The sequence below is a fragment of the Corapipo altera genome, unplaced genomic scaffold, assembly GCF_003945725.1.
Source record: "Corapipo altera isolate COAL_440 unplaced genomic scaffold, ASM394572v1 150, whole genome shotgun sequence".
In the NCBI taxonomy this organism is placed as follows: domain Eukaryota; kingdom Metazoa; phylum Chordata; class Aves; order Passeriformes; family Pipridae; genus Corapipo; species Corapipo altera.
In genome coordinates, this window is record NW_020884941.1 from 2,231,741 (window position 1) to 2,245,774 (window position 14,034).

The 14,034-nt window shown below is 51.1% G+C and overlaps 1 protein-coding gene across 4 annotated transcripts in view; it reads right to left on the reverse strand.

Annotated features, from left to right (window-relative positions):
- Window positions 1–14,034, reverse strand: part of MSI1 (musashi RNA binding protein 1) — a 74,771-nt gene that overhangs the window by 15,758 nt on the left and 44,979 nt on the right. For all 4 annotated transcript variants that reach the window (XR_003530646.1, XM_027661525.1, XM_027661527.1 and 1 more), the window contains 5 exons: window positions 13,855–13,895; window positions 13,643–13,724; window positions 13,445–13,529; window positions 8,671–8,712; window positions 6,918–7,010 (listed from right to left, as the gene is read on the reverse strand). Coding sequence is in view for 3 of the 4 variants with exons in the window: in XM_027661525.1 (XP_027517326.1) it covers window positions 6,918–7,010; window positions 8,671–8,712; window positions 13,445–13,529; window positions 13,643–13,724; window positions 13,855–13,891 (339 nt within the window). In the remaining variant the exon portion in view is untranslated. Of the gene's footprint in view, window positions 1–6,917; window positions 7,011–8,670; window positions 8,713–13,444; window positions 13,530–13,642; window positions 13,725–13,854; window positions 13,896–14,034 lie in introns of those variants that run through there.

Here is a 14,034-nt window from a genome sequence, read left to right on the forward strand (position 1 = left end):
CGGACACGAGTCACCAACCTGTCAGAACTCAGGTTGCTCCAAGCCCTACCCAACCTGGCCTTGGATGTTTCTCCAGGGATGAGACAGCCACGGCTTCTCTGGGCAAAACTGTGCCAGGGCCTCGCCACCCTCACAGCATTAGGACTTCCTGCTAATCTCCAATCTAAACCTCCTCTCAGCCCGAAGCCATTCCCCTGTCACTGTGTGCTCTTGTAAATGATAACTCCTGGGAACCTGGTACTTTGAGGCTGAGGAGTCAGGACAGGGGAACATGTTGCTCCTTGCTCTCTCCTCTCTAGATCCTAAGTGTTCCCGTGCCTCCCCAGGACAAGCAGGAGGAAAGAGGAGTGATTTTTCTCCTGCCAGATCCTAGAAAACTGTGGGGCCACTTGGAAGAAGAGTGAACAGAGTCACAAAGCCCTTTCTTCGGAGGGTAAGTCCTCCAAAGAAATGCTTTAAAAGGACATCCTTAGCAATTCCTTTTCACACAGTCCCAATCCAATTCCAGAAGTAATACTGAACCCAAATGACTTGGAAAGTCTGTCTGAAAAAATATTTTCTAAGATGAGGATAACACGACTGAAACTTCAGCACCTCTCACTTAAAGATGCCATAATGGTAAATGATCCGTCCAGCCTTGGCCAAAAGGCCTGGGGGTTTTTTTAAAGGTTTAATCCCATTCTAACATCTTTCAATCTTCCTGTTTCAGTCCCACGTGTCTGCAAATGGCAGTCTCATGCAGATGTAAGAAAATAATAATTTCAACACAAGTTCTATGAGAAATGTTGGATGCACTTTCAAAAGGGTAGATCTTGAAAGTTGAAAATATTCAAGCAAAGGGTTTGAAGAGATGGGCACCTTCCACCTGAACAGCAAACAAAAATGGCTGGGCTGGTCCTAGAAGGAACCACGACAACATATTTGTAGAAAAGTCAGGCAGAAGAATAATAACTGCTGACACAGCTTCAATATGGAAAATAAAAACCAAACTACCTAGAAATATAAAATAAACTATCTAGAAACCACTTGCCCATCCTGTCAAGAGGGGGCATTAGCAACTCTGCAAGGTTCTCCCAGCTGCCAGGCCGATTCCAGGGAGAAGGATGGAGGGACAGAGCCTGGATCCAGGGAGCAGGTCTGCTGCACCCACACGGCACCACAAGGACCCTCCTCACCCCACTCTGCAGACCCGCTCTCAAAACTCTGGGAATGAGACTCGTCCAAGGGAACAGAGCCTGCTCCGTATGCCACAGGTGAGCAGCACAGCCTGTCCAGGTGTTCCTGCCCACTCCCACAGGGGCACCTGGCAAATATCAGATGAACCCCAGAAGACCCGAATGACCATTGCTGCTACAGTGTTTTTGGCTGTGTGCCTACCAGATGCGGAGCACAGAGAACCCTTTGTTCCAGAGGCATTGTTACCACAGGCCAAACTGCCTCCTGCCGCAAGAGGGGTGATCAGATTCCCCTTCTCCTCCCCTCCCCATCTGTTCACTGCAACCATGTTATGCGTGAGAATTTGCATAAATTGCCCTCTGATCTGTGGAAGAAAATCCAAAATCCAGTTTGGAAATCCACAGCAGGTTGACAAGTAGCTTTGATCCCTGAAATTTCCAGAGAGCGGCAGATTAAGGATTAATTAATTAACATTCTCCCGATCCAAAGTGAGGGAAATCATGTCCACCATAAGCACAGAAACAAGTCTTCCATTACAGACATTCCCCATCAGTATCTGAAGGTTCTCCCATTAGTCAGCCGGAAAACTCATTTCACATACCCAAGTCAACCACACCATTCCTCTGGCATGTGCACATGAATATGTATTTGTGACAGACACACAAAGCCTCATCAGATTCAGACCCTTGGATACTGTGGTTTTCTCTTGTCGGGACAGTACCAGAGTGATTTCCCAGAACCTCTCAGGCAAAGGGTCCAGAATTTGGACGCAGTATTAGATGGCAGCCCAAAGGTCATAACCCTCCTCAGACCTCAGCAGATCTTTTTTCTCGTTTGCTTCCAGGGTATTTTTAGAGAGCAGATCTCTCTCTGAGCACGAGCTGCCACACAGAGAGGCTGAGCCCCCATGACCGACTCATCCACATACGCAGATCACCTGCAGGCCCAAGGAGATGCAGATTGGGTTGAAGCGCTTTCCAAGCACCCTTGGTGCCACAACTGATTAGTGAGTCATGCAAAGACGTCATTGTGAATGTTATTTCCTGCACTGCTGCTTCACGAAATGCAAAAGCACACAACAAAACCGTGAGTTCAAACACCTGATTTGGGTCCAGACCCCTGTTTCTTCCAGGACCTCTGAACTTCTAGTTTCTGGAAGGATCAACTTCTCTTCTAACGACAAACAAAAGACTGGCTTCACCAAGTTAGAGCAGGGCTCTGCCTTGCCCAACAGCTCCCAAGATATCAACCAGCTACAGAAGACTTTGGAAGAACATAAAGACAAAGCAAAGATATTACCATGGACCCCAGAATACTCCATCATCTTCCAAGCTATTTGTGATCCCAGCATTTCCTGAAATCAAAGGGGTGTCTGTGTATTTAAAAACCTTCCAGGAATCTGCCCAATCATTTTGGAGCCTATGCAAATTTCAGCAACAACATCCTGCAGCAAAGATTTCACAGTATAGATAAGTTCCATGACAAAAGACCTTATTTGTTCTTAGCCTCCTCCTATCTTGAAATTTATATGACTTTCTCTACCACAAAACTTCATCACATCAACTCTTGAAATAGAAAGATGAACTGCATTCTTTCAGTTTTGATTTCACACAAATAACCTTGTTTACAAGATCAGAGACCCAACAGTCCAAGAAATTATTCCGACGGACAACCCCTTTTCCTCCCCAAAAATAATACAGAACATGTTCCCACAGGTTGAAGTAGAAAAGGAGGAAGCTGTGACTTGAACTCCTCTGGCATTCTCACACATGTTGAACTAGACAGAGGACTAGCTGTGCCTGAGGTGGTAGTGCAAGGTACCTTCCTCCTCTCTTTCTGTTTCAGGTTTCAGTGAGGGTGGTAGCCTGAATCTAGAGAGGCTGTTGAAATACTTCCTTGTGCTGTCTAGAGATCTCCAACACCATCCAACTTAAGCCAAGACACTTAGCTACACATGCTGTGAATGGAAGTCTTTCCAGGACTTCTGTCCTACAGTTGAAAAAATAATCTCCTTTAGAAAGCATGTGCATGGCCTGAGCTTGCATCTCAGAGAGATTTGAGTTTTGGAACCAGAGAAGTGTTTCCTAGAGATCCCACCACGTACAAAGCCCCAGCAGCTGCACCTGACAAACCAAAGCCAGCTTGAGATCCCTTCTCAGTCTCTCTCACTGTATTAAAAAAAAAAAAAAAACCTTTGTATTTTCTCCTTCAGGAAAACAGCAGCCCATATTTTTTAGTCACAGTTTTGGAAGAGAAAAAAAAAATGAAGCAATCCCTCTTTGAAGCAGAGAAGCTCACACTGTATTTGGGATCCTCTTTGAAGCTTCACCTTTTGTGCCTGTTAAAACCAAGTATTTTGATATGAAGAATTGGGGTGCCAGCCTCTCCCTTTCTTCCTTTATCCCTAAGTAATACTCATGGATTTCCTCTTCACACATTTCCATCCTTCTTTTGCCACTTCCATTTTACAAAGCTGAGAGAAGGTTTTAGAGACAGCAAGGAAAGAAAACAAAACAAAACAAAACAAAAATAGGAGAGCGAGCGGAAATGCCAAAATAGAAAAGTCAGACTTGGGAATTTTGTTTTATGAACCAGAAAACCATTTCCTCTGCAGCCCAACTAAACCCCCATTTTTTTTTCCTGCTAATGGACATAAGAGGTGTGTTGCTTCTGACCCAAGATGCACCAACATGAGCTACCTTGGTAGACTTGAGAGCTGCAGTTCACGGATTTGGACTGGAGAGAACATTATGATAATCTAATTTGACCTCATCTGTTCTGCAGGCCATAGCACTTCCTCCTATAATTCCTTCAGCATGTGCATGCTTTCTGTCTGGGCTAAAACGTATTTTTCAAAGGTATCTATCTAATTTAAAGGCCTTAAGTGGTGGCAAATCTAACACACACTTAGGCTTGTGGCCTGAGGGTTACCTAGAAGATAACCTTCATGCAAAACCTATTCAGCAGCCTGGACTCCCCTGCCCTCAGAAGCAGAGGATGATCTCTCCCTGAAGCTGAGACCCAAACTGAGCTTCCCACTGGATTCTCCAAGACTGACTAAAAATTACCCCCGGGAACCTGGTACCCTGAGCTTGAGGAAGCAAGACAGGATAACGTGGTGCTCCCTGCTCTCTCCTCTCTAGATCCTAAGTGTTCCCATGCCTCTCCTGGACAAGCAGGAGAAAAGAAGAACAGTTCTTCTCCTGCCAGGTCCTAGAAAACTGTGGGGCCACTTGGAAGAAGAGTAAACAGTTACAAAGCACTTTCCTCAGAGGGTAAGTCCTCCAAGGAAATGCTTTAAAGGACATCCTTAACAATTCTTTTTCACACAGTCCCAATCCAGCTCCAGAAGTAATACTGGACCTGAATGACCTGGAAAGTCTGTCTGAAAAAATATTTTCTAAGATGAGGATAACACGACTGAAACTTCAGTACCTTTCACTTAAAGATGCCATAAATTGAGATGAAAATCACAGAGTCAGCTGCCCAGAGCACCTCTAAAGAAGGGAACCTGGGAGACCTCTGAAACCTGGAAGGTCCAAAACAGCCACCAACAGAGCCTGTGTATCAAAATCACATTCTCCATGAGTCACATCTGAAGCTGAACACAACAGGCCTTTCTTAGCCCTACAAACCATCAGAGCGTATCCAGAGCTCAGAATCCCAGAGTTGAAGGCCACAGAGGCTTTCCTCTAAAACACACTTTCCCACTGATCCTGCCCCTCAGGCAGACCAAGCTATCTACTGGAGAGAATCTCAGGAAACAGTTCTCCTGGCCTTGGGTGAATTATTTGAGGCTTATTCTGGAAGATGGTTCCAGGCCAGGACCGATGCTTTACACAGGAGCTCTGAGGAGTCTCTCAGCTGAAGTGAACAGATGAGTCAGAAAACTGCCTCAAAAGCTGCAAGTCAATCTGTCCAGCCCTGACCTCTCCCCACGGAAACTCCCCTGAGCCAGGAGTCCAGCTGCACACTGGGAGCACAGGATGTCGTCCGGGATGCTGGTATGAATCGCACCGAGCTGTGCAGAGCTCTCCCTTCTGCCCAGTCCAGAAAACAATCTGACACAACCCGTTCTTGCCAGTCTCTGACGTCAGGACACCTCTCAGCACATGACCATTAAACAAGAGGAACGTAACAGCACAACACCCCAAAAGAACTGGGAAGGACTGCTCAGAGCAGAGCAGCTCTAAGTGCCTGCGAACCGAGTGCCACATGACATGCTTCTGCTTCACATTAACAGGGACACTGTGAGGTTAAAAAGGGACTGTGCCCTTTTTTTGTTGGATTTGTTGTCCTATCAAATACATCCATCAGCAGGGCAGGAGAACTTGCAAGTCAAACAACCTTCAGGTACATAGACACCACACCACCTTTAGAGGTGGCACCTTCAATGACACGATGTAAAACCTCTTGGGGATGCAATAGAGTTTGTTTATTTCTAATGGAAAATTAAAGCACACAGAGCTAACAACTGGCAAACAGGGGACATCTGACCACTTTCTCTCAGGACCGAACAGAAATACAGAGTGCCACTCTGCACACCAGGACATGCAGATTTGACTTCAGAAGCTGAACAAAGGTTCTAAGCAAATACTTCTCCCAAACTTTCTGCCCAAAAGTTTCAACAATACGGCAAAATTGGTTACAAAACTCCCCTTCCTTTCACCAATTAATAGGCCTTAACATAACATCACCCTTTCGCAGGATCTTTCAAAAGAAAATTAAATTAATACCAAAGCCTTTATGCCCACACACTGCAGTTCCTGTGGTACTTCCCTCCATATCCATGATGGTGTCAGCAGCGTTCTAGCCATGTTACTGCCCACCAAACTGTGTTTGCCCCCCAGCTGGGCAGGAAGGTCCCAACAGATACAGAATCCAACACTGCCTGCCCCAAAGAGCAAATCCCTGCACAACACCACCAAACAACAGTGAAACAGTTGCAGTGTCCTGCCACAGAGGTGACTGCATTGGGCACTTGGGTACGATCATCCCCTTCAGTTCCTAATCCCATTAAAAATATTGGAATCCTTCAGTCTAATAGTGTTGAGATCACTCCTGAGGATGCTGACAACCTCCTGACGCAGCTGAAAGGCCAAGACTAAGCCCCCTTCCTCTGATTCGGTCCAGTTTGCACACCTGGATGTCATGGACCACAGCACAAGTGACTTCCAGCCACAGAAGCCCACCCTCCCCTGAGCCACTACCTGCCACAGAAGAGCCAGATCAACATAAGGGACAGTCAGAGTGCCAAGCTTTCTTTAAATATCCAAAACTTATACCACCACCTGCCCAAGACTCAGCAGAAGTAGTTTCAGGACCAAAAGACATATTTTTAATAAAGGATTATTGAAATACCAATCGCAAGAAACTGGCCAAAATCAGAGGTTAGATGCTGCAGCCACTCTGTTAGGAGTGTTACAAACTTTCCTCCAGTGTTTCAACAATCTGCAAATCTGTGAGCCACAAGAGGCTTCTGGATAGGGAAAACTGGAAAACCATTCCCCTCAGCCGAGGTACCAGCAACTCTGGGAACAAGCAGAAACTCTGTTTCAAATCACCACAGGGCAGTAGCCCCTACAAGGACATTACAGCCAGCCACGTCTGTAACTGACCTTCAATCTACTTAACCCTTGCAAAAGACTCACAAGCTCCTAATCCCGCCCCCACAGAAGTTCAGAAAACTCCTTTTGCCCCAGAAAGAACAGCTTTGATCCAACACCACTCAAGAGACTTACCTTCCCGAACTGCTCGAAATATTGTTTCACATCCTCCACAGTAGTGTTCACAGACAGACCACCCACAAATATCTTCTTCGTTCGGGTCACCATCTGGAAAAGGGAAGGACAGGAATTCACCAAATAAACCCAGAGCGAGCAGAGAACGAGACTCCAAAGGCCACTAACTCCCCTCTGCTGCTGCCGGGAAGCACCGGTCCTTTTGCTGCAGCTGAGCTTCCCCCTTCTCAACGCCCTCTGGACAAACACAACTGGCAAATCTGTCCCACACCAGACTGATGCTCTCCCCTTCACACCACCCCATCCTGCGTGCCAGCACCCAGCCACCACCTCCTCATCAGGCAGCACGTTACCAGCCTCTCCCCTCACTAACCCGCCACTGCTCCCTTGGCACTGTGACAGCACCCAAATGCGTGGGGCACAGCTGTCCCCTCCCCAGCCTTGCCACTTTGCACAGCCACCTTGCTCCAGGTGACCCCAGAGGTGCCTGCTCTGCCCCCAGACAGGAGGCCTGCTGGCACAGGTAGGCTCTCCAGCCTGTACCCTTCCAGCCCACAGACTGCACAGCATCCAGTCCTGAATGCAACAAGCCTCATTTCACACCCATTCCCCAGACACTTAAGTGGAGCCCAGTCAACTCCCAGTTAAATGTCTTTTGCCTCTGCAAGAAGGCAAAGGGAAGATTCCTCTGTCACTTGTCACTGATGCAGCTGGGACAAGGAAGAAAACTAACTACCCTGAGAGGGGCCATGGCTACCAGGCTGAGGCACACCGACATCCTTTGAACTGGCTCTCCAGCTGCATCCTCCCCTTAGCTGCTTGGCTACACCCCTGCTCTCAGAGGAACACATGGTCCTAATTACCCCAAGGAGCATAGGGCTAATCCGCAGCAATTCCCTGGCTTGGAGAGCAGCCCGTTCTAACACTAAAGCACCTTCTGTCACCAAACTGCTTAATGGAATTAACCCAATTCCTACCATGTGCTTCCTGGCTCCAGTTACTCGGGATACCTGCTCACCAATTGTTCTCAGTGCCTGAACCCCTTACTCCCCTCCCAGTGCCAGTCTCCTCTTCCCTCCCTGCTTCTTGACACAGCTTCTCCCCAGCTCTTTCACCCGTGACAGCACCTGGAATAGAGACCCTAAACTTCAAAACTCACATCCAAGAGCCAAGTTAAAGGAAGACCTAAAGTCTGAAGGCAGCTTCCAGCCTGCTGCTGGCTCCTCAGTTAAAAGTTTCTAGCTGCACACCTGGAAAAAGTTCCTGCCACTGCACATTTCAATGCCAGAGCCTCCTAGAGATAATGTCCAACACTAAACTCCTTCTGCCTTTTCCAGTGCTGAAGCACACAAGGCCATTTCACAAAGTGAAATCCTTCTCCCCTTCCCTGCCATATACCTATTCATACACCCAGGTGCACACACACGGCACTCTTCCAACCTGTATCCCAGCACAGCACGGAGCTGTTCTGTATCTCCTAAGGCCTGGAAACATGCAAACACTTTCTGAAACCTTGGAAGGACTAAGTTCACCCTAAGTTCACCAGCTTTAACTAGTGCATCCTAAAGTACAACCGAGGGGCCTCCTGGTTCCTCCAGTGCCACGCAAACCCCCAGGACTGTGCTCCAGGTGAGTCCTGAGCAAACCCCAGCAAGTGACTCTGTTGTGTGCACTGACAGCCTTGCACAGAGGGACAAGATTGGCCACCACAAATCTCACCCTCTGTGGTGCAAGGGCTGCCTGCAGTGCTTACCTTGGGCTGTGCTCGGCGGGGGAACGCTACCTTCGGGTCAATCTGAAAGAGATGTGGGGAAGAACAGGTGAACATGCTTTTCCTGCCTATTTACAGGCACAGGGTTTCCTCCATGTGCACAGCTGTCTCTGCCCACATGGCACCTTGCTAAAAACCCAAGGAATCTACCTGAGGTGCATAAAATTGAGTTGGCTGCAGACATCTTTCCCTCTTGGTAAGGTGTAGGCCAGGGAGACTACAAGTCCCAGCATGCAGTGGTCCATCTCTGGCTGAGCGCTGGCCAGACGCACTGAGAGCCCATCACATGCTGGGATTAACAGGCTGGGCTGCACCCTCCCACTCGGCCTGCCCCTGGGTGCCCTGCATCACCAGCCTCATGGTAAAAGTGCTTTCTTTTGCCTTTTTGCTCTTACCCTTCACCCTGCCTACAAGTACAGAGTTCATCTGGGTAGTAATAGGACAGAGAAGAAGCAGTGCACAAATAGCCCAACATTTCATCCCTTCAAACACAGGGCGAAGCCGTACAAGAGCAGACAGGATGGCACGAATTAACCCGAGGAGCCCGGGCTGCGGAGGCCGCGGCCGCAGGGAACGTGCTGCCCCTCTCCCCAGGCTGCGCCGCACACAAAGCCGCGATGCCTCCCTCCCTCCCTCCGCGGGCTGAGCCTCCATTGTGCCTGTTCAGCTTCCCTGTAAACCTGCTGCCGGCCGGAGCTGCCGGCCCCACGCCGCCATCCAGGTGCCACGCGTTCTGCTGGGCTCAGCACGGATGAGCCCATGTCTGCACTGGCCTCACACCTCCACCAGCACCACCACGAAAGCTGGGACAACAGTAATGCAGCTGCAAGCCAAACACCCACAAAGCCTCCTCTCCTCCTCAGCCACCACCTCTTTCTTTATAGCCTATTTTTACAGCAACTCCTGAAAAGTTACATCACATCGGGGATGATCCAGACCTACAAATCAGCTTACAAAGACCTGTACTAAAGGCAGGTCTCGCTCATCCCTGCACTTGGACAGGCTGCAGCTGGGAAGGCAGCCTAGAGCATTGTCCCATCAGCCCAGCAGCTCCAACAGCCCAAAAGGAAGCTGTGTTTCTCCAGCTCCTCTCACTGCTTTGTTCAGCTTTCCAGCCTGGCTGCCCTCCCGTCCCGCATCCTTTCACTTGTCACACAGCCCCGGAGCTTGGCCCCCCTGTGCCCTTCCACCAGCTTCTCTCCCTGCCTTCCCCACCTCCATCCTGACTCACAGCTTACAACATAAATAAACTCAGCACGTAGGTAAACAGAGGCAAAAGTGAAGAGCACAAATAAACTCAAAAATAAACCTCCCTCCCCAAGCTCCAAGCGCCAGCAGATTAGCAAACCCTCTGGTGCCTCCCAGGGGCATCGGAACCGTCCAGTCCCTGCCCTCCCCTCCCTGCACACAACACACACCCCCACTGCTTCCTGGCTAGTGCAGACACCCACAGCGAATTCTGAGGACAGGGGACGGCAGGAGACCAGGAGGTTGATGGCAGATAATAAGCAAAAACAATAATCTACTGTCTTTTACTTCTCAGCCAGTGTCATTCAGCTCCTGCCAATAAGATGCTTTCATACTCAGCAATGCTAAGCTCAGCCTCATTTTCTCATTACCCTGAGTGTGATCAACTGGGCAGAGATAACGTGTCCTCCTGGCTGGAGGGAGCAGGCAGTCATTTCACAAATTCTTCTGCACAACCAGCTATTGTTGCAGGTAGAGGGAGGCCGGGGTGCCCGACTGCGGGCGCAGCCCTGGGAACATGCGGAGGGGAGCGGGTTCAGGGAGCTGGATTCAAGTTACTCAAACTGGACTGCTCCTTGGTGGCTCGAGTCCTTCCTAATTAAAGCAAAAGCACTGGTACCTTATTCCCTCATTTCTAGTGTTAAAACAAATAGCTCTGGAGGAGTTGTGTTTCAGTGTCACCCACTGACGTAATGGATCCTTTTTACAAACCTAGATAGAAATCTGCTAAGAGTAAGAGAGCATTCAGAACTGCTCAGATTGTATCCAAAAAAACAAAACCGCAGATCAGGCTGCACTGAGTGGAAGTCACCTGAGCTCAAGCCACTTCCCCTTCACCCCACAAGGCTTTGGGGATGAGGAATACCACTGATGTCGCAGGTGTACCAGCAGGCAGCAGGTCCTCAGTACAGCTCTTCAGGCCACATATAGCACCATTTCATGGCTCAGGTCACATAACTCCTGTGTTAACCCAGCTGGTATCAGTGTCCAAAAGCATGGGGAGGGCTGGGAAGGACCCAGGAGACCTCAGGACTGGGTTTGTTCGTTCATCACACCTCCACCACTACCTCTGCCCCGCTGGTCTGTGCTGTCTGGGAGCTGCGGATTGTTCCCTTCACCACAAAAGACAAACCCAGCAAAAACTCAGCAACGGCAACAAAGAAACGACAGGGAGACCCAGCACTGCCAAGTGCTCTTCCCAGAGCTTGTAAAGAAGCAGCTCAAGGCAGCAGCGAGCTGCAGCTTTACAAAGTCACGCAAATCTTTCACCTTGAGACTGTAAAGCCAATTCTCATACCAAGTATTTTCAAAAATAACCCTGTAGCCTGCTCCTATCTAGCTTACAGACAAAGAGGAGTCTGAAAAGGACAAGGTTTTCCCAAAGAATCAGGCCAACGACCCTTTCCAGGGTAGGAAGAATCACAAAACAATGAAGCAACAAGTTGAGCAGACACTGTCTATCAAATGCTGCTTGCCAGAAGACACCAAGCCTCAAGAGAAGGCTGTCCTTACAGGACAGCCTTTTCCTGAAAAGTTTCATAAAACTCTAAATTAAGATTCAGATGAGTTTCTGTCATTTAACCCACGACTCACGGCAGTGTCTTTCAGCTCAGCAGGGAAAAGGCATATGGAGGCTTCATGCACTACCACAAGACCAACCTCTTGTGAGCCAAAACTCCCCAAAACATCTGACACAGCTGAAAACCACGCTAAACAAAATTAAGAAGGAAGGGGGAAGAGGATCAAAGTTCCTAACAAAGGAAGGCCTTGGTAAAATTGCCCCCACTCTCCATGCCGTGCCGGCGGGGCGAGCGGAGCAGATGCAGCAGGGAATTTCAATGGCTGGCTGGTCCCCACGCGCCCTGCGCCATGAGGCCCTTCTGTTCTCCTGCAGAGCCCACCGTCCGCCCCTGCCCTGCCCTGCCCATCTCTCCACACCCTCGTGGGCCACACCGTGGGCTGCAGAGTGGCTTCACACAGGCAGCCAGTGGTGGTTCAGGAAGAAAAATGGAGACAGCGTGTTTCACCTCACTCCTAGCCCCAAAACACTCTCAGGGTGAGTGCTACAACAGACATCCATCACTGGCCTTTCCAAGATGGGTCTGTGCCCACAGACTCAGGACTAGCTGAGCAGACACTGTGTTTACACAGGCTAGTAAAAAAAAAAAAAAAGAGAAAAAAAAGAAAGCCCTGGGCCCTCCTCAAAAGACTTTGCTGTAACCTTCCCATAAAGCAAAACTCACTTTATATCACTGCTGAAAGGAAGAGGGCTGGGAGTCCTGGGGACCCAGCCTCAGCCAGGAAGGCTGGGGTAGGTTTAACCGGGAGCTCCCGTGGGGAGGAAGGACCTGTGCACATCAAAGGGAGCGATCCAGGCAGTTAAACAGGAACAGACATAAATCTCGCTGCAACTCACGCTGTAAACCCTAAGAAAGAGGGTCTCGCTCTCCCGCCCTCTCCCTCTGCCAAGATAAAGGGTAGAACGGCTGAGCCACGCGCTGCAGGAAATAAAGTTGTGCATTTGGACTCCTCGGCAGCCCATGCCCGGAGCCAGAGCATCTCCCCTCACTGTGCCAGCCCATCGCAGCCCCCACCGCTCCCCCATCCCTACCCTCACCTTCACCCCAGGGCAGCAATAAGGAAAAGGAATTCAGGGGAGGGCAAGTCACTAAAACTAAAGAGAAGGGACCTCCCACTCAGACACCTCACCCCCACCCCTCCAAACAGCTTGCACATCTCCCAGGCACCACAGATTCACAAGGCAGGACCCACCACGATACTCCACTAGCCCGGGGAGCCACCAAAACCCTTCTGCTGGCCCAGCCAGGCTTCTCATCAGACCCCACTTGCAGAGCGAGGGCTGGAGCCGCAGGCGCTCCAAGAGGCCGGTGGTGGCCCACATGGGCGGGCACTGGCCACACTCGGAGACAATAAAGTCCTGAACCTCCATGACCGTTACAAAAACTTCGCCTGGGGAAACCACAGGAGAGTCTCTGGGGTGCACAGCACGAGGGCCCTCTGCCAAGGGGGGGTGCACACGCCACCATGGCCGGGGAAGCAGGGCCTGGGCGCTGGGGAACAGCACCCCTGGGGAGGGAGCAGTGCTCGGCAGCACACGGAGCAAAAGGGCGGCTTCCCTCTCCCCAAACGCAGCCGCATCCGTTCCCCGGGGCAAATCCTCGCCCCAAACGCGTTCAGGTGTCCCAGTTCCGAGAGGGCCACGGTCACTCCACAGAGGGGCCTTACAACCGATGGGCAGGAGGAAAACCATCACCAGGATCCACAGATCTACACCAGGAATCAGCCCCGGGTCAACGGCGAGCCCGGTGCTCGGGCGGCAGCTCAGCTACCCGCCGGCAAGTGGGATAGAGAAGGGAACGATCGATCCGGATCAGGAATCAATAGTTTACAACCTCTAACTGGAAATCAAACACCGCAATCGACGGCTGCTCCGAGCACAGCCGCTCCGCCGGCAAATGCACCCCTGAGATGAGAGAAGTCATCTCACCGTCTTGGAGTCCAGTTCATGTCTGGATTGGGCCAGGACCTTGTCGACGCCAGCCTGGTCCATGAACGTGACGAACCCGAAGCCCCTGAGGCCCGCAGCCCAGGCAGGAGAGGGGATGCGGAGAGAAGAGAGAAAGTTGGTTAAAGTGGCGGCCGGGCCGCGGCGGGGGCGAAGGGAGGCGAGGGCCCGGCCTCTCACCTGGATCTCTTTGTCAGCGGGTCCCGCATCACCAGGCACTCCTTCACCTCGCCGAACTGGCTGAAGTACTCCCGCAAGCCCTCTGCAAGCACAGCGCCCACCGTGGGTGTCCCGGCCCGTCCCAGCCCCGCCGCACCCCCCCGGGCTCGGCCCCGGCCCCGGCCCCGCCACCCCCGGCCCCGGCGGCAGGTGCGGGGCCCCGCGGCGCTCACCTTGCGTGGTCTGCCAGCTCAGTCCCCCGATGAACATTTTGCTGCGGGAGGAAGGGGAGAGCCGTGAGCGGGGCCGCGCCGGGGGGCCGCGGTGCCCCGCGGGGGTGGCGGCGGCGGGGCCGCGCGGGGAGGGGAGGGCGCGGATCGGCCATGTTGGCAGCGGCACCGCCGCCGCCGCCG